At 55.3% G+C, this 17,092-nt stretch overlaps 1 protein-coding gene across 9 annotated transcripts in view; it reads left to right on the top strand.

Annotated features, from left to right (window-relative positions):
- Positions 1-17,092, top strand: part of SSBP3 (single stranded DNA binding protein 3) — a 163,709-nt gene that overhangs the window by 127,137 nt on the left and 19,480 nt on the right. For 3 of the 9 annotated variants that reach the window (XM_059137424.1, XM_059137425.1, XM_059137427.1), the window contains 4 exons: positions 10,299-10,379; positions 11,285-11,344; positions 15,468-15,534; positions 15,627-15,703. In XM_059137424.1, the coding sequence (XP_058993407.1) occupies positions 10,299-10,379; positions 11,285-11,344; positions 15,468-15,534; positions 15,627-15,703 (285 nt within the window). The remainder of the gene's footprint in view (positions 1-10,298; positions 10,380-11,284; positions 11,345-15,467; positions 15,535-15,626; positions 15,704-17,092) is intronic. The other 6 variants (XM_059137426.1, XM_059137428.1, XM_059137431.1 and 3 more) reach the window with 2 other exon arrangements.

The raw sequence follows: 17,092 nt of genomic DNA, 5'->3' as shown, positions 1-17,092 counted from the left end.
GTTGCTTCTGCTTAGCTGAGGAAAGAGGATGAGCTCTTGGGCCATTCCCCAAGCTGTTTTGTCTTTGGGGAAGAGGAGGCATGAGACCGTCCAGGGAGCTACAAAGCACAGGGAGAACCGTGGCCGACTTTCCTGTTGCCAGCTCAGCTGTCTTCCGCTCAGTGGACAAAAGGGGATGGATTCTGGCATTCTGGACATGGGGCTTCCAAAACCCTGTGCCATCCCTTCCAAATTGGATATGATGAGATCCTTACTTTGTGGATCGTCTTTCGGGGTACGAAGGGGTAGCAGGGTGAAGGCTGTGTGCATGCATGTGCTGGAGAACTTAAAGTAGAGCAGGAATTCTCTGGGTGGATGAGGCAGTGCTTTTTAATATGCACCTCGCTTTCCCTGTGCCGCTGTGATTAACAGCAGAGCTTGAGCGCTGGTGAGAGTGAAATCGAGGCTGGCGGGCAGGAGCAAGACGTATCTTTGCAGCTTTATCCATTTGCAGAGCAAAAGGCAATCTTTTGATTTGGAGTGGGGGGGGTGTGGGGATTTGATTCTCTTGGCAAGGTTAGGTGTTCCTAGGGATCAGCATGCTTCTGGATCCTGGGTCTGTCTCTACCCCTCCGGCTTACCCACAGAGTTGGTCTCTATCGCAGTGAGTCTATGTCAGGAAGAGAGAGGTTTGCTCTCTGGATCCTGGCCAGAAACCCACATGGCTAGGACTGGGTGTTGGAGACCTTTCCCCAACATGAAAGAAGGCTAGCTGTTCGAGGCCAGAGTGTGGCTTAGTGGGAGAGTTAGCTCCCGAGACAGCCATGAACTCAGTTTTCCTGTGGCTACAAGTCTTGATTTCTAACTTGAGAGGCGCCATGGAAACATCTTTGGAAAGGAACGGAATGGATGTGTAATTCCCAAGACCTAGATCTGATTGGCACGCTCATGCAGGAGCTCCTAAGGGTTAAGGGCCCTGCTTCTCATCCTGGAGGGCCCAGCCCCAAGGTCTCCATCTTATGCCCACGGCCCTCCAGCACTATGGCCACACTGCCCCTACAGCTTAGAGGCCAGTCTCTCAGCCCAGAAGCCCCTTCTCTTTCTTCTCTGCCAGAGGACACCTGTTCCTCCTTCCAGGCCCTGCCTCAGTGTGCTAATTATCTCACTGCTGCCTTCCTGCTCTCTAGGGCGCCTAGTTCTGTGCCTGTTGAGGTGCTGCCGTGGTAATAGACCTGGGACACTGGTCCACAGTACTGCTTGTTCACGTGTGTCTGGTGTTTAGGGCACCCTCAGCCCAGGGTGCTGGGACCCAGTGGTTGGATACACTCCCAGATGGACTGGGTCCCGTGTGTGCTTTTGTCCCATGTCCCTGAAAAGGATGCCTGGTTATACAGGCACAGGCACATACAAAGAATCTCCAGCAGGGGAGCCCCAGAATTTTAGTAGCTGGAGGCATGGTCATCTCTCTTCTGCCCCCCACCACATTCCAACCATAGCCCTTCAAGGTAGAGGCCCTTCCCAAGATGACCCTAGAGAAATTCACCACAAAGGAGAGGGTCACACAGTGTGAATCTGCTGAAAAAACTAAGGGCTGGAATCGAGTCCCCAGAATGTTCTATGTTGGCATTCGAGGGATGAGCTCGTTCCCCAGCACTGTGGTGAGAAGGAGGCTGGGAAGGTACTCCGGGGCCAGCCAGCTGGATGTGAATGCTGGCTGTCCTGTTACAAGGATGAAAGGTTATTTGTGCAAGACCAGTGGTTAAGAAAACTGGGGCTCTGTGACTGGCTGCATGGCATCATGGCAGGAGAACCACAGCTCGGGTTTGCTGACCCCTGGTCCAGCTTTCATTCTGTTCATCCGCAGTGGGAAAAATCGTGGCTCTGATAAATAATACTGTAATGTCATTGGACTTCAGTTTCCTTATTCTCCGTGGGGTTAATTTTTGCTTCATTTGTCTTATTGGGGAGATCTGAGGCTAACAGTCAGAAAGTAGATATGGTACTGTTTTATTTTACCTTGAGGATTTTTTTTTTTAAGATTTTATTTATTTAACAGAGAGAGAGATCACAAGTAGGCAGAGAGGAAGGGAAGCAGACTCCCTGCCAAGCAGAGAGCCTGATGTGGGACTCGATCCCAGGACCCTGAGATCATGACCCGAGCCGAAGGCAGAGGCTTAACCCACTGAGCCACCCAGGTGCCCTACCTTGAGGATTTTAAAAGACCCCAGTTTTTCCCCCTTTTCCACCTTGAAACCCATTCCCTATCCCAAGGGTCAGCATATACTTTCTTGTCTTTCTTGTGAAGGACCAGATAGTAGATCTCTGAGGCTTTGTGGGCCATCTGGTCTCTGTCACAACACTGACATTGACAGACAGCTGTTGTGTGACAGCAGCTGTGGACTGGGCACAGATGCGTGTGGCTGTGTTCCGATAAAACTTTATTTGCAAAAGCAGGCAGCAGGCTGTATTTGGCCATGAGCCAGTTTGCCAGCTTCTCCTCTGGCTCAGCATGGTAGCCGTGCTCTTGGGGTCCCCACCCTGCAGCTGACCCCAGCCTCCGTTCTGGGTCTGCAGCATGGTGCAAGCCACCAAGCCTGGCCCTGGGACTGGTGAGATGGAGCTCAGTCTTCCTGTCTGTGCGAGGGCTGGGGGAAGAGGCGGGGGCGGGGGGCAGTACGTGCCGGAACTCTGCATTAGGTCTTGGACGCTGCCACTACTTTCATTTGCCACGCTTCCTCCCTTTGTTTTGAAAACCAACGCCTGCTGATTCTGCGTCTCTGTGGGGCAAGCGGGCCTCATGTCTGCTGAGAACGGTCGCTGAGCACCTCCTGTGAGTGTCTTGGCACCAGATTCACAAGTATGCAGACCTCTCGCCCTTGCCGTCCACCCAGCCCCATCCCAGCTCCTTGGAGAGGTGCAGTGAGAAGCGGAGGTCAGCTGGGGACTTTGCTCAGACAGAAATCAGATTCTTCTGCTGATCTTTGCCCAGAGGGGACCTTGGTGGCCTTATCAATTGCCGATGGTATGCAGATGTGACCCCAAGGGGGAGACGTCTGTCCTCCCTCTAACCGGCCATCTCCCCACCATCCCAGGAAAAGGGGCTGTCACCACTTCACTTCTCTCTGGCAAAACCCATCCTCCTGGTCTGGTGCCTCCAGAGGGTTTTTTGATTCCCGTGGGCTCATGTCCTAGGCAGCCCACTGCCCCTGACGTGGAGCTCTTGGGGTGGGGGGGTGTGGTCATGCCGTCAGGTGTGGCCCAGCTCAGCCCCCTGAGGACCGGCTGGGTGTGTCCTGGACTCACACTAGGTGGACACACAGATAGCTCAGGCTCCTTCTGCCCTCGAGTTGGTCATCTCAGCTCCAGTTCTGGCCTATACCTCCCACATACACACACACAGAGAAGCTTCTATGGAGAGGGGATGGACAGAGGCAGGAGAGGAAAGCAACGGTGCGAGCCATCTCCTCTGCTGAGGTGCATGTTAAAGGGGAGGGGCGGCTAAAGCTTTCCCTCCCTCACCTAGCCACGTGGTCAAGTTCACGCTCCAGGGACGAGGTGGACTGCACCAGCGGACGTGGTTGGGGGCGAGTCAGTGGCACTCGGGCACTCCTTGGCCCCATCTCCCCAGAATGGGCTTAGGCCATTTTCTATCAGCATTTGTGTCCAAGGAGCAAATTGGATTGTCTGCCACATGCCTTTTACCATGTGTATAATTAATGTAATTTTATATTCTCTCAATTAAAGTGACACGCCCAACAGGCAGATGACACAGGCCCCTAGTAATATAAGTCGTCTGTCTCCGCAGCCTGTCGATAAAACATGCCCCCAGCCTTGCCAGGCTGGCGGCCACTGGCCCCATAAGTGAGGAGGGATGAAGATGTGTAGAGTGTTGGGTCTCTGAGACACCTGAAACTTCCAAATGCCATCCCCAAAGGCCTCCTGTGAAGACAGAAGGCAAATTTTGGCCAGTGGTAAGCATGTAGCATTCTGCGGCTTACAGAGCATTCTCCTGGCTTTCCTGTGAGGAACCCGAACTCCATGTCACCTGAACTCCTCCCCTTTGAAGATGAGCAGCCCACACCCCAGGAAGACAAGGCAGGACACCAGCCCAAGTGCCCTGGGCTCTGGAGCCCAACATTTGCCCTGGCCACAACTCATTCTCATATGTGTTCTTTCCCCGGCTCGCCTCTGCACCCAGAAAGCCTGGAGTTAAGCCTCAGCTCTCTTTCCCTGACAGTCCATGCTTTCTAGTAAGGGAAAGGCAGCCTTGGAGAGTGTGAAGTGGCGCCAGGTGAAGGAGCAGTGAGTTTTAGAAATATTGAACTTAGCACTTAGCTTTTATTATTTTTCCCCTTTAAAAAAAAAGTACTGTTTTTTTGTTTTAATTTGACTTTTAATTTTAAAGCGCTATCCTCTCTTTTCTGTGAGAATCTTTAGTTCAGAGGACCAACTCAATAACCTCATTGGTACTATTCCGTGTCCCTTAAACTCTGAGGGGTTAGATGTGTCCACCCAGGGGCCGGCTCACTGTGGCTGTGGGGTCTGCATGTTGGCCAATCCTCTCTGCCCTGTCCGGCCCCTGCCCAGCATGTGCACATGGCGGGGAAGGCCGTGCCCATGCCCTCAAGCAGCCTGCGTGGAGTCTACGGATTGGCACAGTGTCTGAAGAGGAGCGTCCTGTGTAGGCTTTCAACAGGCTGAGGGGGGCGCTCCCAGCAGAGCGGGCCTCACTGCTGCTTTCCCCATAAATGGGCAGTGAGGGGCCACCGGAACATGAGGAGTGAATGCGCGGCCACGGAAGCCTAGGGACCTCCGGCATGCCTAGCGCTGTCACCTGCACCACCCCACTGCAATGTCCCTTTTTCCTCCTGAGGGAACTGGACTCACCGTGTGCCCCGGAGATGCTGGGAGCGGCTGCCAGCCAGGGCCATGGAACCTGAAGTGTTAGCCATCGTGCCATAAGCCCATGTACCTCCCCAGGATGGCTTCGGGGGAAGTGCAGGGACTCAATCAAGCCAGCTGTGACCCAGAGGCATGGGTGGCTCATGCTGACACTCTGAAATGCCTTTCTGCAGAGACCATGGCTCTCTTATGCCATGGGGCTGTTCTGCTCCCCTCCCCGTCTGTGACAAGAAAGCCTCTCTCACTGAACTCTCAGTGTCACACCGTTGCAGAACCTCCCAGGCCCCCAGGCCCCCAGGCCCTGCTTACAGGGCCCTCGGAGGCTGTGAGATGGGACATTACCCAGCGCTGGAACTGCAGGGAACAAAAGGAGAAGTGCGGGAGTTCTGGATCTCCAGTCAGAGATGTGGGGGCCCTGGAGACAGAGTGGCAAGTCCATTAACAGGGTCTGGGGCAGAATGAAAGCCCAGGCAGGAAGTGGGCACATTTTCCGCTCCCTTCTCCCAGATTTGGTTATGGGGTTTCCCACTTGGGGTCTCTCCCTGGTGCAGGCCTCCCTGGTGTCACCCCCCTGCCCCGCCAAGGGGGGCAGTGCCCTGCAGTGGAAAGATTTCTGACCAGTGAGAGGACCTCAGTTCTCAGCCCAGCTCCCCATTGGCCTTCCTTCTACAGCCACACTGGGCCTCAGTTTAACTGACACCTTCTCTTGGACACCATGGCATTTTAAACGGACACAAGCTCATTTGTCACTGTGTCCTCATCCTTCTCCCCAGCTAGCCTGACCTGTCTGATGCGCCTCCATCACCCACCCCCAGGATATGGATGGGGCTGGCTGGACCCCTGAGGTCAGCCTCCAGAATAAGTATGTGGATGAGTGACTGGCCGCAACCCCCAGCCTTGAGCCTCTAAGATTTGTTCCTCATGCTCCATGTGTGACATGGAGGCACCCCTTGTGGGCTTGGTGGAGTAGTGGGCCAGCTCAGACCCCCTGGAGTTCTAGAAGCAGACTTGGAGCCTGGTTCCACTGCTGAATGGCTTTGCCAGTGGCTTCACCCTTTTGAGGTATGAAACAGAGCAACTGCTAGCCTTTCCAGCCATGAGTCCAGGGTCGCGTGAGCTAATGCAGGTGACGTGCGGCTTTATTACTATCTCCATTTCTCTGATGAGGGAAGTGCAGTCAGTGGCTGAGTCCACTTTTCCTACAGTGGGCAGGAGTATGATTGTCATAAAGAGATCCCCCGGCTGGGATTAGGCGATGTGGCTCTGCCACCAGTGCATTCTCTGTGGTCTTGGACAGGTCACACCTCTGTGCTGGGCATCACTTTCTTCCCTGTAAATGCAGGGCACTGGGAGAAGTGACAATCTGTCAGGGCCACCCACTGCAGGCAGGTGTAGCTCTCCCCAAGCTGCCAGTGGGAGCCCCTACTTGGTTTGATCCAGTACTCTGTGCACCTCAGATGTCTGCCGATAACCATGTGCTCTATGGCATCCTGGGAGGGTGGATATGCTGTTTGTGAGTTGGAAATCCTTCGACGTCTAAGCAGAGCTGGACTCAGAGGCTCTTTTTGGCCAAATAGGCTTCCAGATGCACCTAATGTTGGTTCTTCTGAAGCTTTCAGCGAATGCAAGCCAGGAGGCCCCATGGGGCAGCCGTCCTGTGTGGGAAGGTTCATCAGTACCATCAGTGTTTGGACTCCCTCCTTCTCCTACCTTCTACGTGCACCCGCTCCCCCGGCCTGCCGGATCCTTTCGGAGTTTGGGGAAGAGAAAAGCCCAACAACCCAAAGAAGGTCAGAGCCTCAAGCAAGGTCATTTGTGGTCTGCCTCCTCTGTGACCTTTTGACCAAGTGGGTAAGGAGTTGAAAAGACCATAAAGTCTGTCTTCTTAACACCTACCTGTTGGTCTCCTGTGGAGAAGGCATGGGAGGAGAGAAACTCCTCTTCTGGGTGCACTAAACCACAGGGCAGCAAATCCTGTTCCTCCTTGTGGAGCTGGGAACAGGTCTGTCATCGTCTTAACAGAAGCATCCATTTTCAGTGTGGTGCCCTGTTCTCTGCCCCAAGAATACATCAGGCCTGCGGGGCACCTCCCTGTGCTGTCGCACACTGTCCCAGGGCCAGAGTCTGGACGCAGATCGAGTGGCAGACAGCTCCAGGCCAAGCGGAGGTAGCAGAGACCCAGAGGATGGCACTTTGTCTGGATGCGGGTGACCACCAGGAATCGATGGGCTTCTGCCTTCATGGAGGAAACACTTTTTGGCTCACTGAGCTCCTAACTGTGCTAGGTGCTGTGCTGGGAAGTACATGAGCGGAGCCCAGTCACCACGTACTCTGGGGTGGGACAGGAGCCCCCTGCTTTGAGCCGCGTCTCCACCTGTCTCGAGATCATGGTGGGGTTTTCTCTCCAGGCAACTGGCCAACCTAGGCCAGCGTTCTTTTGTCCTCAGTGTTCCAAACCCGGGCTCCAAGTCATGGGGGAGACTTCTGAGAAGGCTGCTCCCTCTCCAGACTTCACAGTCCACTCACCACCTCTCCCTCCCAGCCAGAGAAGTTGCTGGACCAGCCCAGAGCCTCTCAGACCAGCCGTGCACTCCCGGCCCTTACTACTCATTGGCCATCTGTGTTGAGGGGGCTACTTGGAGGTGAACTTGTACCATAGCCACTTCTTCAGGGGCCAGTTACCAGAGTCTGGCAGGGAGCTTCTGAGGGAGGTAGAGAGATGAGGCACGTGTACTGGCCTGGCCTCTGAACGTCAGGGCGCCCAAGCAGCCATAATCTAGGGGCAGGAGACAACTTGGAATGGCCCTCCAGACCCAGTTTCGAGCACTGGCCCTAAGCAGGGGCCGCTGCTGGCTGAGGTCCCCTGTGGGTGGCAGACACTCTGGGGCGCTTTCCATACCTTTTCTACAGTCAGCTGTCAGGTCAGCTGCTGCTTGCCTCCCCTGGCTCACAGGGCCACAGGTGTGGGGGACCTGCCTGGAGACACGCTGCTCCCACCGAAGGAGCTCCAGATCCTACCAGGGAAGGGCCACGAGAGTTGGAGGGAGGAGGCACTTTCTTCTTGCCAAGAGCTGGGAACCAACAGAAGGCCTTTTGCCCCCTCTTGGCAAGTGGACCTCACCCTCGAACCCTCTTCTTCTGTTCTTTTTATTTTTCTTTTTTTGGGGGTTGGCTTTGAATTATCTTATTTTGTTTACATTGCACCCAAGTTTCATGGTACAAAAGACTTGCAGGTGCAAATATGTCCCGCCTTCATTAGCTTCCCCTCCCTTTTTAATTTATGTGATTTCAATTTTCCTTCCCTGTACTGTTAATTAGGGGACCCTCTAATCAGCGCCATTATCACAGTGGTATTCATGTTTAGGAAAGCCGCTAAACAAATGCTTGCAAAATTGCTAAATGGCTAATTAATGTCTGTTAATTAAGAAAATTGCTCATGGTAACAAACCATGCCGTTGCTGGCAGCCGCTAGAAAGACACACACTTGTTGAAATTAGTAGCGTGGCAGGTAGGGGAACATCTGCTCCACAGAGCTCTCCGGAAGTGAGCAGCCCCTCACTTGGCCAAGAAACTCCAGGCCTGTCCTCAGCGGCGCCCCCGCCTTCCTGGACGGCCCTCTGCTGTCTTTCTTTGCACACCTCTTCTCCCTGTCTCCGGGCCCACCGCCCAGTACCAGCCCCTCCACCCCGCCCTGGCTCCGGACTGTGTTTTCTGAGCAGGTGGGAGACTGGGCAGCCTGGCTTTGAGGGAGAAGGCTGACTAAGAGAATTCTACCTGCATCTTGAAGATTCTCTCTCCCTTTCCTTTTTAATGTAACCTCCCCCATCCCCTGTTCAGGTTTTGGACTTTTCTCAAAAACGACTTGGGAGAGTAATGATGGCATGATGTAGGGTAGAGAAGAGTGGATTAGGGTGAGCTCCTCGTCACCAGCCCCCGTGTCCAGCTCTGAACATCCCGAAGGCAGGAAGGAGCTTCCAAGATGGGCCTTTTGTGCTTTTTGATTGACCTGCAGTAGGAAATCCGTTTGACGTGGCGAACCAGTATACACAACACACGTATAAATGTGAAAAGAAGTGGGTGAAAAGATTTGCCTTTATACACACAGAGCTGTTAGTTTCTATTCTGTTTTTTTACTCCGTTCCAGGTTTTTAGGAAACAATGGTTGCAACCCACTAAATTGATTTCACCATCCACTAATGGGTTGCAACCCACAGTTTGACCCATCCTGTGATTTGAGTGAATTCACCTGCCCATCTCTTCTGGGGGGAGCCAAGGTCAGCATAGCCCAGGGATTCTGGGGTCAGCTCAGGACCGTGGGTGGCTCATTGCTGGCTAGAGTGGAAAGCCCAGTACCTCCACCCACCCACCCAGCAGTCAGGGGCCTCCAGCCCCATCCTCCTGCCCCTCTGCACATGCCAGCTTGAGTTCTGGGCTACAGAGTCCAGGCGAGCCTCGGGGCCATCAGGCATCTCATCCTGGTTTTGTCGTCCACCAGTTGTGTGGCTGTGGCCAAGTTCCCTCATCCCTTGAGATCCAGTTTCCTCATGGGTAAAAAGAATGAGAAACCCTACTTCATGGGGCCCTTTAAAAGTGAAGGTGAGGGGCGCCTGGGTGGCTCAGTGGGTTAAAGCCTCTGCCTTCGGCTCAGGTCATGATCCCGGAGTCCTGGGATCGAGCCCCACATCGGGCTCTCTGCTTGGCAGAGAGCTTGCTTCCTCCTCTCTCTCTGCCCGCCTCTCTGCCTACTTGTGATCTCTGTCTGTCAAATAAATAAATAAACAAAATCTTTAAAAAAAAAAAAAAAAAAATAAAAAAAAAAAAAAAAAAAAAAAAAAAAAAAAAAAAAAAAAGTGAAGGTGAATTAATAAAGTTCATGGCATGGGTTCTCTGTAACTGTCCTTTTGTTCCCTTGTTTGTTTGATCTCTGGCCCAGCCTGACTCCTCCTGTCTGTTCCCGTGCACCCATCAGGCCCCCTCCCCTCAGCAGTGAGGCCCAGGAGCCTGCATCCTGTCTGTGTCCCCCTCCAGACCGGAAGCTCCCCCAAACCAGGGCCTTGCTATGCGTCGCCATGCTCTCCAAGCCCATCACAACCAGCGTATTTAACATGGCAAACTCCTCTCCAGCCGTAGATGGTGCCCGGGCCCCCCGCTCCTGCATGCTTTGGCAAAGGAGCTGGGTTTTATTTCCCGTCCCTGTAAACCGCCCCGTGAGTGTGTTCATCGGCTTCTCTCCCTCCCACTCTCTGCGCCCACCGTTGAGCCTGTGACCCAAGCCGCCGCGCACCTCCCCACCAGCCAGAGCCCGCACGCCCGCCCGCCGCCTGCCCTTCGTTTTGGTTTAATTTTTGTTCTTTTAAGCTTCTGCGCTTCTCCATGTGCTGTGATCTATAACCTGCCTCTACTGTCTGGCCTCACAGGGTCCTCCGGGGTCACAGCCCTCGCCGCACGCACAGCCTCCACCTCACAATCCCAGCAGCATGATGGGACCCCACAGTCAGGTAAAAAGCACTGTGGCTCGCCCGCCCGCCGGGGGGCGCGGGGCACGAGGAGGACAGAGCCAGCAGAGGAAAAACAAAAACCAAAAATGTGCTCTAGCCATTGCTTTTGAGTCTTTATGGACAAATGAAATTAAAAAGAAAAATTTTCACCCCCTTCCCCCCAAAGACAGTCTTCATTCCTTGGACATCACACCCAGCTTGGATCTGAAACCAAAAGAAAAGCAAATATATTTCTGTGACCTTGTCAGCGGCCTTTATGTTTTTGTTTTTTCCTCTCTCACTTTTGGTTTGGTTTTTGAGTTTGGTTAACCATTTGTTCGTAACCGAAGCTGCATCCCTAGCCTTTCTCTGTGTGCGCTCTTGCTGCTCCTGCCCATCGCCCCGCACAAGTCAGGGAGCCCGCTGGCCCCTTACTGTTCTCATTGTGTCCCCCCACCCCAAATCCTCACTCCCCTTCCCCACCCCCTGTGTCAGTGGTTTCTGTGTGTGTGTGTGCGCACGCGTGTGTGTGTCCAGCTCTGTCCGCACACCCGGAACATTTTGTGTATGAGTCCCCTTTTGAGTCGCGATTTTCCCTTCCTGAGAGCAGAGGTCTCTTCCTCGGCCCCGCACCACTATAACAGCTCCTCCCTCCGCGCCTCCTGCCCAGGCCCAGCCGTGCTCTCCGGCCACCCAGAGTAGATGTCCACGGGCGCACGCGGAGTCAGGAGCCGCCCGTGCCGGGTGCCTCTGTTGTTCCCTCCACCCAGAGGAAGTTGTGCCCAGAGGGAAGAGGCCACCGGGAGAAAGAGAGTTGGAAAGATGGCCGGTTGTAACAAAACTGGACTTGGTGGCTTGGAGCACAGTCGTGTTTGTCCCTGGGCGGGAGTGCAGGCTGTCACTGAACTACTTCCCTGTAATTGCAGCCTTTTATGTCACCGCGCTACGCAGGCGGCCCCAGGCCCCCGATCAGAATGGGAAACCAGGTACTGTACCTTTTCATGTTCTCTCTCCCCTCACCCAGCCACCGTTGGCCCCCGCTGGACTGTGACACCAGTCCAAACTTGGGGAAAGGATTTGGAGGTGGAGGGACAGGTTTGAGTGCTGGAGATAGCTTACAGGCCAGTCCCCAAGGAGGTCCCTTTGTCCGCTCCATGTTCACTGTACAGCCCCTCTCCCAGCATTGCCTCTACCTCTCCTGGTGGGCTCTGGGCAGCAGAGCAGAGCCTGGTGGTTCCTGGAGCCCAGAGGGCAGCAGCAGAAGCAGCCCCAGTGGGAATGCATGGTTTCAGCTATTCTAGGGAAGGTGGTAATGCCCCTGCCCCCTCCCTTTCAGGCCCTTCTTGGAAAAGGGTCTTCCTCCTTAATGAAGTTAATTGACAACGTGCATTTTTTTCCTGGAAGCTTTTGAGAATTGCCAAGGCTGGTAAATATAATCCTGCTATTAAGGGGAGAAATGGCCCGTAGGAATGCTTAGATCAGGAGCCTGGATGCAGCGGAGCAGGACGCTTGTGAGTTTCTAAGCAATGTCTGCCTGTTTCCCAGACCCAACTCAAAACAAGAAAGGATTTGTTCGTGTAATTAGAAAAGTGGTCCACGTATGGGGAGGGCTTCTCGGCCTGGGGTTGTGTGCCTTATGCTGGCCCATTAGGGTTGGCAGTTCTTAGGTGGTCTGGAGAAATCGGCGCCTGTGCCGCCATCCCTAGTTCAGCCCATCCGGGGGCGGGAAAGGAGCTGGAGAGGTAAAGATAAAATATCTTTTGAGGATCGACAGATTTAAAAGAAACTTAAAAAGAAATGTTAGGGAGGTTTCTTTTCATGCTGAAGTACATTTTTACATAAAATTCTTCGAGTGACCTTGCAGAAACCCTTCAAAAGATGTGACTGCATCACCAGTGCCTCTAGCCCCTGCTGCCTCTGGAGCTTGGGAGTTCTCTTAGCAGCCAGAGCGGCCTTGTTGTTTCTGTTCCCGGAGCACTGCAAGGAAGGCCTCCCTCCAGGTGCTGAGCTGTAGGGCCCAAGGCGAGACCCTCATAGTCCGGGGCCACCAGATTATACTGTTAAAATGCCTGTCAGGTTTCCAGTTATTTTTTTTTTTTCCACCTCCCAAAGTCTTTTGTTTTCTCTTTCTCTGACATGAGGGAGAGAGTTAGATAAGAATCAGACACCCAGCTTTTTGAACAAGGAGGGACCGTTGGGTATGTCCCAGAGGAGGAAACAGGTCAGAGTGGCTTCCTGGAGTCCTGCAGTCAGCCAGGTCAAGTGCGTCTGCAGCTCCCAGCCCAGCACCCTTCCTTGGCCCCTCACCCGGTTCAGTTAGCGTTCAGAGTTGTGAATGTGCTGGCCCAGCTACCGCGAGGGTGGTCTCTGCCGTCGTGGGCGCGGGCCCCCACAGCACCTTCTCCCCCTGCCCAGTGCATCCAAGAGCTCTCCTTGGCCCAAACTGGACTCCTCCCCATGGAGGGAACAGATGCTTCCTTATCATCACTGTGGCCTTTTCTCCAGCAATTAGGGGACACGAGAGGAAACATGTATGTTCCTATTTATCAATTAAGCATGAGCCAGAGCCCAAGAGAGCAAACGGAGAATAAATCTGTCCTCTGCACCTCACATTACAAAGCAGTCGGAACCTTCCCCCCAAGCGCTGCCCCCCACCACCCTGCATTTGGGAATCTATACCAATTTCCAATTTGCTGTGGACTCAACAAGTGTTTGCCCTCCAGGGAGGGATGTGCCCCTCTCAGGGGTGTTGCACTTGGGCGGGGGGTGGGGGGGCGGCGGGCGGAAAGTGCCTCATTTGGCGGTGGAACAGAACCCTCGGCCACCCCAGTGCACTCAGGCCTAGCTGAGACTCCCGGGACCGCCTGTGGTAGGGCAGTGGAAAGGGCACTGGGTAGGGGACAAGAAGCTAAGGACTGCTGACCCGTCCTCTGAGCTTTACAAGGCTATCCTCCCACCTGCCTCCCTGGTGACAGATTTGGGGCCATATATAGAGGTGAAAGCATTGCTGTTTTTCCAGCGAGAGTCGGCGGGTGGGTGGGGAACAGTGGGGATCAGCGGGGCTGAGGCGAGGAGGACTGGGACCTGGGTTTCTCGGGCAGCCCTCCTGTCCCCGTCCCAGAGGAGCCCCCGCTGGCCCGTGGCTGACGGGGGCAGGCAGCTGGGTGACCGTGCAGACGCTGCTTGGCCACTCCCTGGGCAGACGCTTCCTGCACCAGCCCCACAGTGCTGCAGGAGAGCTGCTGGCCTACTTCCCAGAGCCCGCGGGATGGCCCCAGAGCATCGCTTCCCTCTCAGGCTCCGGGAGCGCCACAGCGAGCGCTTTCAGCCCCACGTATGAGCCGTGCTTTTGCTTCTTCCTTATATTGGAAGGCCTCGGCTTCCTCTGTGTGAGACCTGTTATCTCGGTCACAGCACATCTGCCTTCCCTCGTAGAGGAGGCCGAGGTGGCCCTGTCCCCAGTGCCGGGTCACCCCAGTGAGGGCTGGAGGGAAGTGATTCCCAGACTCCCGCTGAGCAGGCAGCCCTGCTCTGCTCCCGGGTCCTGACAGAGCAGGGTGCGGGGACCCCAAGGAGGAGCTCCCCTCGAGGTCTGTCCACCTCCTTACTGGGCTACCTGGAGGGGGAGCGATTGCCCGGCTGCCACAGCTGCTTTGTCAGGGTCATAGGTGGGGACAGTCTGTAACCTGGATGGTCCCCTGTCCACCTTGACATCCTGGGGTCCCCCAAACCAGACAGCCTCAGAGGCAGGCCTGCCTTGGTCCTCTCAGGCCCCTATAACTAGGGTTTAGAAATATCCCAAACCCACAACTGGGCAGACCCAAACCGGTCAAGTGATTCAGAGCTGGAGACCTTGGGGAGAGGAAGCAGGGCTGGAAGAAAGCAAGAGGTCCGAAGAGCTAAGACCGGGGGCTAGAGAGACAGACTGTGAGTTAGAGGACAGCAGGTCCTCCCAGGTTTGCATGGCCTCCCATGAGTACCCCCACGCACTGGACACACACACACACACAGCCAGCCCATTCTGGAGCTTGGAACAGTCCTGAGAACTAGTCTCTTTGCTTACCACCACCTCATTCCACAGCTGATTTGGAGGTTCCCGCTGGGCCATCCCCCCGGCTGAGCTCAGGACCAGGGGGTGCAGAGGGGGCGGCTGTCCCAGTCCCAGGGGCCCAGCCTCTGAGAAGCGCTGGCGTCTGCAGAGGGAACAGGTGGTCCACTTTCCCAGAAGCTTTCCCTCTCAAAGGCAAGGGCCTGTGATTAAGTCTTGAGGCACGGGGTTCCAGAAGCACACACTTCCCCTCCAGCTCTGCTGCTTCTTTTGTCCTTTTCTTCCCGATTGCTGCTGAAATCGCCTCAATCCCAAGTCAGTCCGTTTTAGCAGGTCCCCACCATGAGTGTGCCAGGCGTCCACTCGGGAAGCCCGTGGCACCCTGTCCTCCCCTTCTTCGCAGCAGCCACACCAGCACCTGCCACTTGGAGCCGGCTCTCGGGGGGCAGCTTCTCCTTCAGTCTCCTGCTCGCCCCTCTCTGGGAGGCCTCTTTTTCACCCCTGGGGCCGGAAGGGGGCATTTCATATGGAGGACGAAGACAGGGAGTTGGGGGCTCTGAACACTCATCCTGGCTCTGTCAGTAGGTGACCAGGGGCCTTTGAGCTTCTGGACCTCAGTTTCCCCATCCAGACCTCAAAGGCCACCTGCTCCCCTGTACAAAGATCCCTGTGTAGTGATAGGATTTTTAGCTGGGGGGGGGGGTCTCCTGGTCCCCACACTTTAGGGGAGGGGATAAGGTGAGTTACATCTCCATAGGTGAAGGAAAGACGGGGTATGGCTTAAACTGCTGGGGCCAGGGTTCGGGAGGTGAGTGTAGGGGGTGTGCTGCTGCTGAGAGGCGTGTGGCTGGGGCAAGGCCAGGATGAGCCCAGGCTCTGGGAGCAGAGACGCGTGGAGAGAGCAGGGTTGTGCGATGCTTCCTGTCCCACTGCCTGCCGCTTCTGGGGCCCTTGCCTCCAACACCATCTGAGCCCCCAGGAGGGTGGTGGTGGACTGGGCCAGGCAGGTGCATCTCTCTCCAGCCCCCAGCCACTCAGCGTGGCTCTCATGTCTCTTTCAGCCTCCGGGAGGAGTTCCTGGGACCCAGCCGCTGCTGCCCAATTCCATGGATCCCACCCGACAACAAGGTAGAGGGCAGGGCAGGGCCACCTGCTGCATGGGGAGTCTGTGCTGTCTGACCCCCCTCCCCACCTCACAGCTCCCCTACTCTCTCATGCAGGGCACCCCAACATGGGAGGATCAATGCAAAGAATGAACCCTCCCCGAGGCATGGGGCCCATGGGGCCCGGCCCACAGGTAACCCCCTGTCTGTCTGTCCATCTCCCTGTCCATCTATGTGCACCCGCCTACTCTCCACCTTCCACAGTCTGTCAGTCGTTCACGTCACTCAGCTCGCAGGGGTGAGGGGAGAGAACATGGCCCAGTCCCCAGCTGCCTGGTCTGCCCAGGCTGGGCTGGCCCCCCACACAGCCAGGAGCAGTCCCCCTTGGTAGGCGGCAGGCCAGATTAAGGGGCCTTCCGGGAAGCTGGGGGAGCGGGGCGGCCAGGTGTTGCCAGATCCTGCCGTGGGAGGGTTTTGAAGACTTTGGGAGGTGGAGGGTCTGGTGCCTGAGCAGTGGTGTGGGTTCTCTGGGAATCCCAAAGCCTCCTGGGTAGTGGACTTGAACTGGCTTGGGGTCCTGATTTGTTGTGACCCAAAGGCGGGATGAACAAGGGGCAGTCCTAGCTCTGCCTGTGACTCACCATTTGTCCATGGGTGAACCTTTGGACCTCGGTGGGCCCTAATAGGCCTTGGTTTCCCTGTTTGACATGAGGGGATGAGGAGTGTGTCTACACCCGTGGTTCTCGGTGATGCCACCCCAGGGAGAGGAGGCCAGGCTGGCCAGGAACCCTAAAACCCCCTTCAACCCAGAGCCTCAGCTGGTTTCTTGGCCCTGGCTCCAAGCTAAGATTTCTTCTTCTTCTTCTTCTTCTTTTTTTTTTTTTAAAGATTTAATTGATTTATTTGACAGACAGAGACCACAAGTAGGCAGAGAGGCAGGCAGAGAGAGATGGAGAAGCAGGCTCCCTGCTGAATAGAGAGCCTGACACGGGGCTCAATCCCAAGACCCTGGGATCATGACCAGAGCCGAAGGCAGAGGTCCCAACCCACTGAGCCACCCAGGCGCCCCCAAGCTAAGATTTCTTCTGACCAGAGAGGTTGCATTGTCAAAAAGGATCCCTCGGAAATCTCTGGGAGACATGCTGTCAAGTGCCCTGCCCACCTCTTTGCAGTTACGGCACAGCGGTCAGTCCTTGTGACCCAGCTTCAGGCCCCGCAGGTACAGGCTGGCTCTCACAGGACCACCTGGCAGGGGTCTGACAGGCCATTCCTATTCTTGAGCTTTCTCACAGTTGCTTCCCACCCTCCAGAATATTTGAATGTGGCCTTGTTTTCCTCTAGTAGCTGTGGCAGAGGGTTTGCTGATCTGCCTAGCTAAAAGAAGCTGCAAGTCTAAATAAGGAGAAGGGAATTTCATTTAGTGAGATCGGGAGGGTTTTGCTGTAGGGTGTTCCTTCCCTTTTCTGCCCTGCCTGGAAGCCTGCTTGTCATCGGGGGTCCATCCCCCCTAACTCGGTGTGCAGATGTTTGCATTCTCTGGGCCCCTCCCCGGGTTTCCGGTTCCCTCAGGCAGGAGGAGGAGT

This window comes from Mustela lutreola, chromosome 10 (assembly GCF_030435805.1).
Source record: "Mustela lutreola isolate mMusLut2 chromosome 10, mMusLut2.pri, whole genome shotgun sequence".
In the NCBI taxonomy this organism is placed as follows: domain Eukaryota; kingdom Metazoa; phylum Chordata; class Mammalia; order Carnivora; family Mustelidae; genus Mustela; species Mustela lutreola.
The sequence above is the reverse complement of the archived record's forward strand: the minus strand, read 5'-3'. Positions and strand labels throughout refer to the sequence as shown.